Here is a 14013-nt window from a genome sequence, read left to right as displayed (position 1 = left end):
TTGAGACTAAACAGAAACTGGCTCATCTCCCACCATCGTTACCACCTCTTGTCCTTGGCCCTATCACAGGCAGCATCAGCCTTTTCCACACGCAGGTGGGCACATCCCTGCCAGCCAATGGAGACATATCCCGCAGATGGGAAAAGCAGCTTCTCTCAAAGTTCCCCAGGATGGTCTCTGGCACTCATCCTCCTCTGTTTTATAATGCCCTTCATCTCCACAAAGTGCTTCTCTGGGATAAATGGGGACTGTGAAGACAGTGACCTCTCAAAAAAATCCCACCATGGGCCTCAAGCCACTCTCACGGCTCGATTCATTAAAGTGCCCAGGAAGTGAAGGCACTCACAAAGAGACTGTTGAGCATCGTGACAGTAGAGGTATGTATTCAAATTTATACAAAAACAAAAAAGCAGAGAGTTTCTTTTTTAGCCTTTGTGACTGTGTGGCTGCTGAAGATTCATTCACAAGGAAATAGACAAAAAACAAGCTGTTCTTTTGTCAAGGCATCATCAACATTACTATGAAAGGAAGCCCTGAGTGTAATGAAGGCTTTAGAAGATTATAACATGGTGCTGGATATCCTCAGTCCCTTTCTGTCGAACTCTCCATTCAGCTTTAACACACTCTGACGAAGCATTCATCTCTGCAAGAACTTAGCTAAGGTTGGATCATATTCTGGCTGTAGCACAACTCAGTGTTATCTATACTCCTCAATGCATGGTGATATGCAAAATGAGACAGTTCAGCTGTCATACTTTATATTTAAAGAAATACTAGATTTCAAAGTGAAAACCATACAGCCTGCAGTTATAAAGGATAAAGGATTCAGTTATTTATAACATTGGCTTGACACTATGGCAAACATTACTGATGACTTTTTCTATTGAAGTGATGACACGTGATATTTATAAGTTAAAATACGAAGCTTTGTAAGTGACCTAGAGTACTACACAAAAGTCTTGATCTTTGTTTTACTTTGGACATTGGTTGCTTTTTCACTCATTTTCTTATAGCTGACTCACGTTCAGACTAATGTTTTTCTTTGTTTGTTGCTTAGTACAGACCTATGAATCATTCAAACATAAAAAAGGCACCTAACTCAAGGGATGGACAAGTGTTGTATCAACAGATAATAAGCAACTTGGCAAAGAACCAATTTTAAATTGTATCATTAGTCACTTTGACGCTAGCAGCCTTTCGCAAACACATAATTTGTTCCCATTTTGTTAGTTTAATCTACAAAAAAAATAAATAAATACCATGGACACCACAGTTTGACAGGCATAAAACTGTACTTCTGCTTCAACAACGTGATTCCCAAAGAGCTATTAGCCAAAAAACTTGGCATATCTCAGCATGGTGTGCAGTTTGTCATTATTAAATTTGAGGAAAGTTGACAAGTAGAGGACAAGTAGCGCATGTCTTTTATCTTAGCTCATTCCCATCACCCTCGAACAGTCACAGCAGATAACTGCCCCTCCTTGAGCCTGGTTCTACTGGAGATTTCTTTGTATTAAAAGGGAGGTTTTCCTTCCCACTGTCATCAAATTGCCTGCTTATAGGCAGGCGGTTGTCTGATTGTTGGGGTTTCTCTCTATTATTGTAGGATCTTTATCTTACAACATTAAGCACCCTGGGGTGACTATTGTTGTGATTTGGCACTACATAAAAAAATTGAATTGAATTTACTTGAACTGACAAAGGAAGAATTGTCAGGTCAAAAAACTATCCACAGCCAATAAACAGTGTCTGAAAGTCATGTATAATAGGGGGGGGGGGGAATCCAGCATGTCCTGTTCACTGAAGCCTCAACAGAAATGGCCTCAGTTGAAGCATGGCTTTCAAGAAGCCATTCTTAAGGAAGGGAAACAGGGAGCAAAAGCTGCTGTTGCTTTTCATTAATGTAAAACAGTACATTAACTCATAACAGTAATATTTTACACTACTTGCTATATTTGTTATACGTTACTGCAGAAATTGACTTGACAGATTATATCATAACCAGTTAACACTATAAACCTGCAGCTACAGGTGATCACTCATCACAGTCTTTGTTATCTGTTGTGGTTTCAGGTTCTGGCTGCTGCACTGGGATAGGCATCACTCAAGTTTAATGTAATTCTGGGTTCTTGGCTGACTTTGTTTTGGCATGCTGGCTTTGCTTGCCAAGAGGGATGTTTTGTTAGCAGAACAGTGCAATTGTTTCTGTCCTGGATGCAGTCTGAATTTCACCATCAAACTCTTGACCTTTCATGCAATCAAAATAAAAGTACTGTCCATATTGCCACTTCTTAAAAACTGTAGATCACTCCACCACTTTCCTCCACCCAGCACACAAACTGAAATAAGCTGATTGTAGCAAACCCACAGGATGAAAAATGTGCTTGATTTTTTTTCTTTCTATTGGCAGTGTGTCGATGACTGAAGAGACTTTGTAGTGCAAGTAACAACATGAACTGTAATGCAATTATTGAATTTAGCACAGTAACGAGTCAGTTTAGAAGGCAAAGCTGGGTTTTTCAAATTGGACGGAAAATCAACAGTTAACACTTATGGAGTTATACTAATCATCAGTCACCCTAATCATCAGTGTTATCATCAGTATGTGTGGAAGAGGTCAGGAGAAAGGTAGAAAAATGAGTGTCTATAACCTTTTGAAAAACCCAACAGAGGCTCTGTCGTGGTTTGGGGCTGCATTTCAGCCAGTGGTGTTGGGGATCTTGTCAAAATTGATGTAATTATGAACACATAAAAGTCCTGCCAGATTTTGATCCACCATACAATACCATCTGGAAAGCATCTAATTGACATTTCTTCTTCTTTTTTTTTTTTTTTTTTACCATGGCAGTGATCCAAAACACACTGCCAACAGAGTAGAAACATACCAGGATAGAAAAATAAACAACAGAAGACTACCAGTCATGGACTGGCCTCCCCAGAGCCTGGATATCAACATTACCGAAGCAGTTTGGGATCAAGGTTGTGACTAATATCAAATGAAAAGCTCTGTCCTTCAAGAAACCTGAAGAACTATTCCTGAAGACTACTTAAACACGTTACAAGAAAGGGTTTTTATTAGCTTTAGAAAAGCTGAAAGAAGCTTTTTTTTGTTTGAAAAGCAAAGCCACAGCATCCAGTGGTCAAATTAGACACAAAAAATATGAATCAGCAATATAACTGAATAGAGATGTTACTGAATGAAACAAAACTGTTTCATTAGTCACATACATAAATCCGTGAACCAGTGAAACATAATGTTGGTTTCCACCACAGGAACTAACGGGCTTTTTAGGCCACCATAACCTTTTGTGCCTAGTCAAACTGCCTCTGCAGTACCTTGCAGAGGAGAAAAAGTACCTATTCCACAGTAAGTTCTTCTCATCAGCCACAAAAAACTGCTGAGCATGGACTCATTGCTTACTGGCTGAATTTGGACAGGAATGTAGGAAGAATGGAGGAAAGGAGTCTGTTCAAGTAAGTTAACTTTCACCTTCACCAAGTTCCTGCAATGTAAGGTAGCTATAAGTAGTGAGAAACCTAAAAGATTTAGCAGACAATGAAACAATTTGTTATAAAGCATAAAATGATTATTGCCGTTTTATCATGACAAGGATATTGTTACTCCTGTACAATGAGTCTCCTAATGCCTAAGAGGTTTTGTGTTGTGGCAAAAGCCAGTGCCTCTGTTTGTTTGTGTTTTCATTGTATTTTATTATTGCTGGGTTTCTCTGAGACAAATATCCAGGATAATCCCGGCAGCCAGGATGCTATGCTTTGAGGTCCTTTGACTGAGGAAAAAAGTGGATAGACATTGCCTGTAGAAAGTTGCTGTTAAAACTGGTGATCTTCACTGTGTCACCAACTTTTAATTAAATGTGATGGAACTGTACTGTTTGAACAAACAAATCTGAAGTTCCCCACAGTGTAGTGTTTCAACTGCTCAAAACAAGTTAGAGGGCAGAGCAGTGATATTTCTGGAAAACCACAATAGCATTTTCATTAGAGGTGAACATGTACTACAAATACTTTGTGACACACTGAAAAGGTTCCTGTGGCAAAGATTCCACTGTTGTACTTAACAGATCGCATGACACAAAATCTTAGGAGGCACAAAACAGGATGAACCCCAAAATCAAAAAGCAGAACTTGAGTTATTTTATCATTTCAGTCAGTATTAATTAAATATTGGTGTATAATAAATGACTATTAGCTGGATTAATGATGCTTATCATGTAACAAGCGAAAAACTGGAAAACATTGGTCCAGTTATTATCTGAACTCAAATGTGATCATGTTGCCGCACCCCTAAGGCTAATAGAGATGATCTTTACTTGTGTATAGTTTACCCAAGGCTTCGCCACATATTGTGCGTGCGTGCGTGTGTGTGTGTGTGTGTGTGTGTGTGTGTGTGTGTGTGTGTGTGTGTGTAACCAAATTATTCCTGAGCACTTTGTCTTGCTAACACTGAGTGCTTCAGTAATTATGTCATGTACGGGCAATCAGAGTTAATTAATTATGGTCAGATGAACTGCCTCTAGCAACCTTTCATACATGTGTGAAAGGTCAGTTTTCCTTGCAAGGCAGAAATGAAGTTGCTGACAAAGTGATTGATGTGTCTGTGAATGTTGATGCTTCAGACAAAATAATCTCAGTAAATTCTTACTCCAGCCAAAGAGAAACCTCTTCTACTGAAGGCTCAATTCTACAGCTTGTGAAAAGTGGAGATGCAAGGATTCTTTTAGCAACTTCAACATGTGAATGAGCATCCACCCCCATGTAACACAATGCATGCTCACAAAATAAATAACTGGAATAATATTGTGAATTAACAAGTTTTTTTTAAAGGCGTACAAGTGTTAAGTTGCAAAATATTTGCTCTTGAAATAACAAATTACTTGATTACAGATGCAGACAAAACGCAATCAACTGAAAAGACTACATATACACTTACACACTTAAAGAAACATTAGGACTTTGTTTTGGTGAGAGCCCCATAGACAAAGAAGATAATTACCAGAGGCTAATTTTGACAGATCATCCAGGAAGTCTGTGGTCCAATTTTGCTAACTGTAATTCTAAAAATATAATTGCATGCGTTAGATGGGGACCAATAAGCAAGTATTTCTGTTTCTGCAATGGACCCATGCAGTTTATGGATGCACCTTGCTAACCATGCTTGCTAGCATAGGCTGATAACTTAGCACCTCAACCCCTCATCCCAGATGAGGTCAGTACAAGACGTAGAAAACCCACATGATGTACCATAGCTATACCATATGGTATACTATTTATCTTAGTACAGTGGCATGGCAATTTTGCATGTGTCACAGTTTTCAGTAAAGGCATGCAAGTGCAACTGATACACTAAACAAAGGTTAATATACATTTGCACACTCACCTGAATTGAAACATCACTGTAAGATCCTCCGATAACCCCTGAGATGGCCAGTGGAACCTCATTTTGAATTGGTCTCGAGCCGTCTGGGCAGATGAAACCTGGGTCGTGCACCTTAGTGAGGGATGCTCTTACAAAATCTAGCGACTGCTCCAGAGCATAAGTGTCTTTCGAGCAGGTGTCCAGGATGTGAGCCCCCAGCTGGAGACCAGGAAGGATGCGATCGCTGGAGTTAATCTCATCAAGTGCCAGCAGCATGGCTTCCAGTCTCTGGATCCCTCTCCCCTCGTTGATCTTACCACAGTCTTCCATTCCATCGCCTTTTTCGTGCACCGGGAACAGGCCTCCAATCACCAAGTCCCCATCGACGATGATCTCACGTTTGGCTGAAGGGGGCAGTCTGGAAATACTAGGCAGGACTCCTGGTATCAGCAGCTCGAGAAGGAACACATGGAGAGGCCAGTAATGTGCAGAATTGGCCTGCGACTTGGGGCAGAGCACTGCACTCAGCATGGCAGGACCAGGTAGCTTGATTTAGCAGGTTGAAGTGGAGAGCAGAAGAGGTTCACACAATTTGGAGGCAGATGTCTTTCAAGTCCTCTGTCAGTGAGTGCAGCATCTTTCCTTAAAAAAAAGGGGGAAAATTAATATATGCTATCTATCTATCTATCTATCTATCTATCTATCTATCTATCTATCTATCTATCTATCTATCTATCTATCTATCTATCTATCTATCTATCTATCTATCTATCTATCTATCTATCTATCTATCTATCTATCTATCTATTACATTTGTATCCTATTCCTGTGGAGTAAAATGTAACGTCCTTGCCCAATGTCAATGAAATTCTTGAACTAAATATGGGTCAGAGGCCTATTGGTCACTTTTTTGCTCACAGGTTTACTCAAAGATATGAACAGTCATGCTTTTTCTCTCTTATCTTTTTAACTGATTCTTACCTGAACTACAAGCCTTTTTCTTAACTTTCCTGACTTAGAGTCTATATAATTACTACAGAGAAATGGTTTTATTGAAGACTCTAAATTTAAGAATTCTATCTGAAGGCTGAAACACAGCCATTAATCTTAGAATTTACTTTCTGAAGTGAAACAGAAGACCTTAATATTTTAGTCAGAGTCTCAGCAGTTCCAGTGTGAAATAAATAAAATTTTATCTGAAAGACTGACTCAGTGTTACCACCTTCAAGTGACCACATCAAACATTTATTGATATTTAAGGCACCTCTTGACTGAAGCATAATTTCCAGGCAACGGAGATATCACATACACGGTGATTCTCCTCAATGGATGTGGTTGCCATGGAAACATGGTGGGTAAAAAATAAGGGTTGGACTGCAGGGGAGTGGGCAGAGAGACATGTATGCTAATATATTCCTATCATGTTGAAGTAAGATCCACCGGGGGTTGTCTGATTAGGTGGGCAGGTTCAATCACAGCGCTCTTAGAGAGCCAATCGTATTTATTCCAAACACAATTATTAATCACATTTATCAAATGCATAGTTCAGAACAAACACATAGATTAAAGTAGATTCATACTCTGGAATGTATTTTTAAAGACTTGTGGTTTACTTTTCTTTTTCTGCAAATACTATCAGAATTTCTTATCAGAGCTTATATTTCAGCAGTATTACTCACAGAAAGCTCTGAGGGATGTAACAATGGCACATAATATCAACAAAAATTGTCTGTGGGTATGTTTTTCCTTTTTTAAATAGAAGTTGAGCTATCAGAGGAGTCACGCTGGTAAACCCACAGAGCTTGGCAGCAGTTTGGACTAGGCGATGTGCTGCCGCTACGTTCTCCTTTAAGACACAGTGGGAAGCGTATTACTGACTTTTCCCCTTCTGTCACACAGTGTTGTTACTTACATTATAATACTGTATAAAAAAAGATGCTCGTGCATTGACACTTCTTTTATTGGCAGTTCTATCAACAGTCGTTTCATTGAGTCTGAGTGTGTCCTGTTTCCTGTGCTCACAGAGGCAGAAAACCGTCACAGTGGGGTTCACAGGGACTGGTTCCAAAAACACCAGCGACACAAGCATAAGTTCATGCGTGCGTGCATGCTTTTGAACACTTCAGGATACACAAGATACTGTGAATCACACAGGATATTGTGAGGAATATCCTGTGACAGCACAAGCATCTCTTGAGTGAAAATGAGGAGCAAAAAGTGTAATGAATGCCAAATTTCTTACCAGATAAATATTACATCAGATTAGGGGTGGGGAAATCTTATGGTGCATTGATGAATCTGTACCCATCAAACTAAATTACATGTGGTAATATACAAAGTTACAGCCTCTGTCTCATGTCTGCTGTGTGTCTTGAACACTACGTGCAGGTGTATGGGACTGCTGCAACACATTTGCCCTATTATTAGAAGCAAGGTGAGAAATCAACTTGGAGAGCTCAACTTTAAGAGTCTAATTGGTCTTCAGTGCTGTCTGTTGAGCAGATGGGGGCTTTCTGGTTGCAGAGACTAGGTCACAGTATGAATTAATGGTGCAACAAGGAACAGCCAATTAGGCTGGTCAATACAAACTAAGCTAAAGTGAGGTTAGAGATGCAGAAGCTCTTCTAAAACCTCTAAGAACTGCAAAGAAATGCTGGCGTGGCTGAAGTGGACAGCTATTAAAATCAAATTTCTTCCAATTATTTGCATACATTCTTTAAATGGGAGCAGTATTATCAGCTTACATGAGAATTAAAACAACAACATCTGCTAAAGTAGCTTTTATCAGGCCTCGATCACATCATTAAAACTATCTTGAAACGGCTGTCACACTCACACTGAGCAGCCAAGAGAGTCACACGCTCCCCAGCTGTCTGCGCACAATATTCCCTCTGAAAGGCAAGTTCAAAAAGAAAAGACGGCGTGCTTTACTCAGCTTTGAACCATCAGCTAATGCATTACTGCTCCTGCCCAGCACAGAGGATTTCTCCAACATTAGCATAAAGAGGCTTTGAGAACACTATTCCTTATTGTCCTTACTCCTTATCCCGGTATAACTAATGTGTAAAAAATGACTCACCACCCAGTTCCTTTCAGCAGTGATGGTGATTGGCAGGTATAATCATATTATCTACGCAGAAGTACAGTGTTATTTATGTCTGGCGAATGAGCTGAAGAAATGAATGCACCTCCTTTTTTGTTATCATCAGGTACAGACTGAAAAATAATTGTTATAAAACAATAATTTATATTTTTAATTGTTTAAAATGGTGACACAACTCAAAATTTGAAGAGTAGACACAGTCTGCATGCAGTTTTATTGAAAAGTACTCGATGTGACATTTAATTTAGAGCCCGATCCACTGCACATGAATCATTAAGCCGGGTGAGTATGACAGCCTAAACAGCGTACTTGTCCTATGACATTTAAAACACTACTTTTCTGTGCTTATCTGATTAAAAACTAGATTTAGGTTTAAAGTTTAGAGGTTACAGTGTTATATAACATCAGATAATAAACTGTCAAAAACTGAAGGTTTCAGTCAGAAGACAATACACAAATCATCCACTTCAAAGCATCAGATCTCTACGTATGAAAATGAACTACAAAAAGAAGAGAAAACTGCAACCTCAGTAGCTCGTCTTATGATTCCCATCATTATATAATCTCCACTGGGGACCCAGTTTATCCCTCCACCTGGACTTGTCAGCTGAAGGAATTAGGATCCCTCTGTGGTGGCCAGCAGCCAGCTGATTGTGTTTGAATGTGAAATAAATGCGTATTTTTCAGAAAAAAAATAGTGCAGTTGTTTAATTTTTACAAAATAAAATAAAATAATAAAATAATGCCCTGTCAGTATGTTTATTCATAGGTCACACTTAGACTGGGAGACAAAGGACAGATGTAAGAATTACACGTGCTAGAGCAGATTTTCTTTGTTTCCTCTTGGTGAGCATGTTGGTGAGCATGCTGACACCATCTGATGATAAAATACATAACATCCATCAAGACACCGTGGTGGTGTCTCCCATAATAAGTAACTTACCTTTGAGGTAAATCCTACCCCATCACTCCTGTCTGACTCCTGTCATAACAATATGATGCGTGAGATATGTGGATGATTCCAAAGCAAAAACACTTTCTTCACTTTTTGCAATGACTCGATACATTTACCAGCTGAATTACTTCCCACATTAGGGTCGAACCACATTGTTTATGGCGCTGTACAAAAACAAAAGCCCTGATTGGTTTGAGAGGAATCTCTGCTTCACTCAATTATGTAATTTTTATTTGAGACAGTGAATACACTCGGGTCAAGCAGGATTACAACTTCACATATTCATACAGGGAAATGCTAGCACCTCCACAGTAACACGCAGGTATTGGGATGGCTGATAATAAAGTGAAAGAAAGTCTCCTCCTGCTATTTTTGGTTTGTGTTGACAAATAGACTTTGGTGCATCAGATGTGGCTTGTGAGAGGGGGAATGGGGATAAATGCTGGGAAAATCATGAACTGCTGATAAGGTATTATAATAACGGACCTGTTGGGAGTAATGTTGTGGCTGTGGGATACATGCTGGGGGTGGGGGGGGCGACGACTTTGTAACAAAAAAAATAAAAAATAAAAATGCAAAATCACGTCAGATAGGAAAGACACAAAGTACTTTCTGTGTTAAACCCACCGTCAGTATAACATCAAAATTATGAAGGGACCATTTCTTACCTGTTAGTAGCACTAGGTGTTTCTTCCCGAATGGATTTGAAGGGTTTCTTTGCGCAAGCCGAGCTTCAGTACGTTAGAAACGTGAAGAGCTTCATGTGACGAGCAGATTCCAGATGTTGTTCACTTTGGGCATCTTTGCCAGGCATCGGTTTGGATCTGTCCTTGGTTCTGAAGTGTTCTTCACATTGGTAAGTCTTACAAACTCCTTTCGGTGCCCCCCAACTTGTGCCTGCCAGCCACAGTGACTACGAGCCCGTAGACTACCGCCCAAGTGCTCATATATCCATCCACAAGCGCAGCAGAAGGACCGAAGGCTTCTCTTTGTCTCTCACAGCGAGCAGGACTAAGAGGCAAGTGAGTCTAAATTAAATCATAACCGCGCATTTTTTAACGTTACATTTCATATTGAACGTCGCTTCTCTTCGGAAAGTTCGTCAAATTAACTTCAAAACAAGCGGCGCTGAGAAAACCCTGCCGTAGCCCATCGGCTCAGAGACGCACAGCCACTCGCAGCTCTTCCACAGAGATAATGAGTGCGAGAGTCGACACCGTGCTCGTCTCAGAAACCTGACGATGCTTCATACAGCGTTTGTTTGCAAGTCAGTGAAGGGAGCCACAGCAGCGAAAGATGTGTCATTATTTTGAGTCGCTCTTATTTGTAAAAATAAATAAATAAATAAATGTATAACTATAATAATTTTCACTGTTCTTTCTGCAGGACTAAAGGATAAAAAGGTGCATCAACTTCTCAAACAGGTCAAGTGACTTATTCATGTGGAGCTGAGCTTGTATAGTGTCAATGTCATTTTTAATGATAAACCGAAAAGAAGAAGAAAAAAGGTGATTCGCATAGATTATATAAACCGGATGTCTTCTGCTAAATTTAGCAAGATTTTTTTAAAAGGAAAATGAGCATCAACGTTGTTTTATTTTTTTGTTTTTGTTTTTTAACCACTCTATGAAGGCTGGCCAGCTCCTTGTTCACCTCCATCTCATTAAAACTGAATCACACTCCAGTTGAGTGCCACAGCACTTCACAAACTCAAGAGGTTGGATGCACAGTTGGTTTTTCATTGGATAAAGCACCCCCCCCCCCCCCCCCCTCCCCCGTTCACTATACACATACACAATAGATATCATTTAAAAGTTGGCATATTTCATTTTTCTCCAGATAACTAACCTTGCTGTGCTGTTACATGTGTGAATACACATAAACTTTTTCTTGACTCTCTGCGCTAATTATCACTATTAATTTGGCTACTTTAAGGTCTGTGCAGCCAGAAGTGGGGAACTTCAAAGTCTGTTGCTAATTAAGACTAGCTTTACATACAGTTCTATGGCAAAACATTTTTTAGAGACACACATCTGTGCTACAAACTATGCACTTTTCCATGTGTACCAAAACAATATTACATCAGCAACATTCCTGTTGTACAATTAGGGAGAAGTGCAAGGGGGAAAAATGTGCTGCACCAGCTTGGATTGTGTGTTCACAATTCAGCCTGCTGCACAACCGGTTGCAGTTAAATCCGGTGATATTCAGGGAGGAAGATGAAATTAATTCTGAATGAATTCAGCTCCACTGCAATTCGCCACTTACCCACACATATAAAACACATCTCACCGTTTGCATTTTTTTAATTTGTGGATTAATAAGCTACTTTGCAGTTAGGGGTTGGCAAAAGGCGAACTTTTCCTGTGTACAGTGGCAATTAAAATGACGAGCGGGTGCAGCTTGTTGCATAATTCCCTCAGCTAACACAAAGGGACCAATTTTCTTCCCTGAAATAGAATTGTAGTTTACATTACAATAGTTGAGGGCATGTGGGCGGAATACAGAGTTTATATAGGAACATGCCAATTAATGCCAAGCAAAATTACAGAGGACAGAGGGAAAGTGCTCCCAGCCACTGGCCATTGCACAAAAATCAGACCACTTGTCTCTTTGTAATGATGACAAAACTATCGGTCCACATCCACATCGGTTCTTTTAGTGTTTTGTTAATGTCCACACACATGGAAATGCAATCTTACTTGAAGAAAACACTATCTCACAGACAGACGTAGGTGTAGGTGTCACAGATAAGAAATGGACAAATATCTTCTGATCAGATTACTTTTACCTCAGCTGAGTCAGTCACTCTTATGTACCCACAACTTGGGCCTCTATGCTGCACTTCCTCCACAACATTTTTATCAGCAGAGGAAATCAGGCTTAGTAGCTTTTAAATATTCAGTTCACCCAAAAACAGAAAGCTTGTGCTTCCAGTCATTAAGATGGTATCTGTCTTTCACTTCTGTTTCTAAACCCAATTTAATGAAGGCAAGAAGAAGCTGGTTAAACCATTTTTTTGAAAATATGCAGACCTCATTGTCAACACTGTTTAGTTTAACAATATAGACTTTTATATGATACATGATATCACTGCTTTAGTTTCAATGACCTAAGGCTCCCGTGTAAAATAAAAGTCAAGGTTTAAGTTCCCATTCTCTGTGTTTATTTGTGCCTAAAGGGAACCTACAATGCCCATTTTCAGCTCCTCAATCTTGGACTTCACTACAGCAGCTTTACATGGTTCACAGCCTTTATATCTCTCATACTTGGTGCAGATCCAGTTCATCAAATGTCTAGAGGAAGCAATCTTATCTTTTCTATATTTGAGACCACCCTCCCTTGAACCATAAGGTTTAAGCAGCAGGTGGATGGGGATGCTGTGCTCACAGCAAGAGCTATGTGCCTGAGATGACCCTAATAAGGACATCCCCTCTCACTGGCATCATTTCAAGCCAAGAGTAGAAAAAAACTGTCAGAAACTGAGCTATTTATAGCAGCCTGAAGGTTGAGGTTCTGGCTCACGAGGATTTCTTGTACACATGCTGACTCCATTATTTGAAACTTTGGCCATACTCAATATTAGCATGTGCTTTTGTAGGATTATATATCACTGCTGCAGGTGACATCACATAAATACATACAAACACAACGCAGTTCCTATTTGCCGGTGTTGATGTAACACCAGTATTAATCTGTGGTTGTAAACATTGTACATGAAGAGTATGTTGGTCCTGATTGAACCTAACACTTTTCTGCATGGTGATGGCTGAGAGATAAAAGCTGCTCCTTAGTCTGCTAGTTTTTGTCTTTATGGATCTGAAACGTCTGTCCGAAAGACGTTCACGAAGGATTTTATTAATGTTCCTGAGACGAGAGCTGTGCAGCTCTTTAAGTGAGGTGAGAGGACAGCTGACTATCCACTGGGTGACCTGTATAATCCTGTCGAGCTTTTTCTTCTGTGCGACTGTGTAGCTGGAGAACTACACTCAAAAAAATAACTCTTTGAATGAACATAAAAAAATCATAGAAAGAATTTCCACGTAATTAAATTGCTTTATTTTAGCATTATGCAATTCTGTTATTCCAACTTAATGTACTTGAGTTGGAATAACTTGATTAATTAATGATGAATCAACTATTTTACTACAGTTGTGTCCAACTTATTTTAATTGATTTGATCCAACCCATGCAAATTACGTTAGTGCAACAAAAAATGCTTATTCGTAATAGAAATCAATTTATTAATCCATTTATTTTAAGTTCATTTAAAGAGTTATTTTTTGGAGTGTTCAACAAAGTCTAGAGTCTGGTTAACATAAAATGTTAATGGATTTATAATAACTTGCACTCCATCCTCTTATCTTTACCAGGGTTGCAGTGAGGCTGGGACCTAACAGATGTGATTGCACAACACTGGTCACTATTCTTCATTTCCAGTTAATACTTGTACAGCTGCTGTTATTGTGTGTATATATATATTTATTTATTTATATTTCTTCATACATTCTTATATAGTTCTATACTGTGTATTGTGTATTGTGTATACTGTGTATTGTGTATTTTGTTGTACAGTTA

General features: G+C 39.3%; 1 protein-coding gene across 2 annotated transcripts in view; it reads right to left on the bottom strand.

Moving 5' to 3' along the window:
* Positions 1-10610, bottom strand: part of LOC146670165 (metabotropic glutamate receptor 2-like) — a 28251-nt gene extending 17641 nt beyond the window's left edge. The window contains exons 1-2 of one of the 2 annotated variants that reach the window (XM_085406947.1): positions 10104-10610; positions 5399-6019 (exon numbers count right to left, since the gene is read on the bottom strand). In XM_085406947.1, coding sequence (XP_085263073.1) covers positions 5399-5908 — 510 coding nt within the window. In that variant the 5' untranslated portion in view covers positions 5909-6019; positions 10104-10610. The remainder of the gene's footprint in view (positions 1-5398; positions 6020-10103) is intronic. The other variant, XM_085406948.1, reaches the window with a different exon arrangement.
* Positions 10611-14013: the final 3403 nt, after the last annotated feature.

The sequence above is a fragment of the Rhamphochromis longiceps genome, linkage group LG5 (genome assembly GCF_057381845.1).
Source record: "Rhamphochromis longiceps isolate RC_006_pf linkage group LG5, R_longiceps_female_GT1.1, whole genome shotgun sequence".
Taxonomy (NCBI): Eukaryota; Metazoa; Chordata; class Actinopteri; order Cichliformes; family Cichlidae; genus Rhamphochromis; species Rhamphochromis longiceps.
This window is presented reverse-complemented; position numbering and strand designations above follow the sequence as displayed.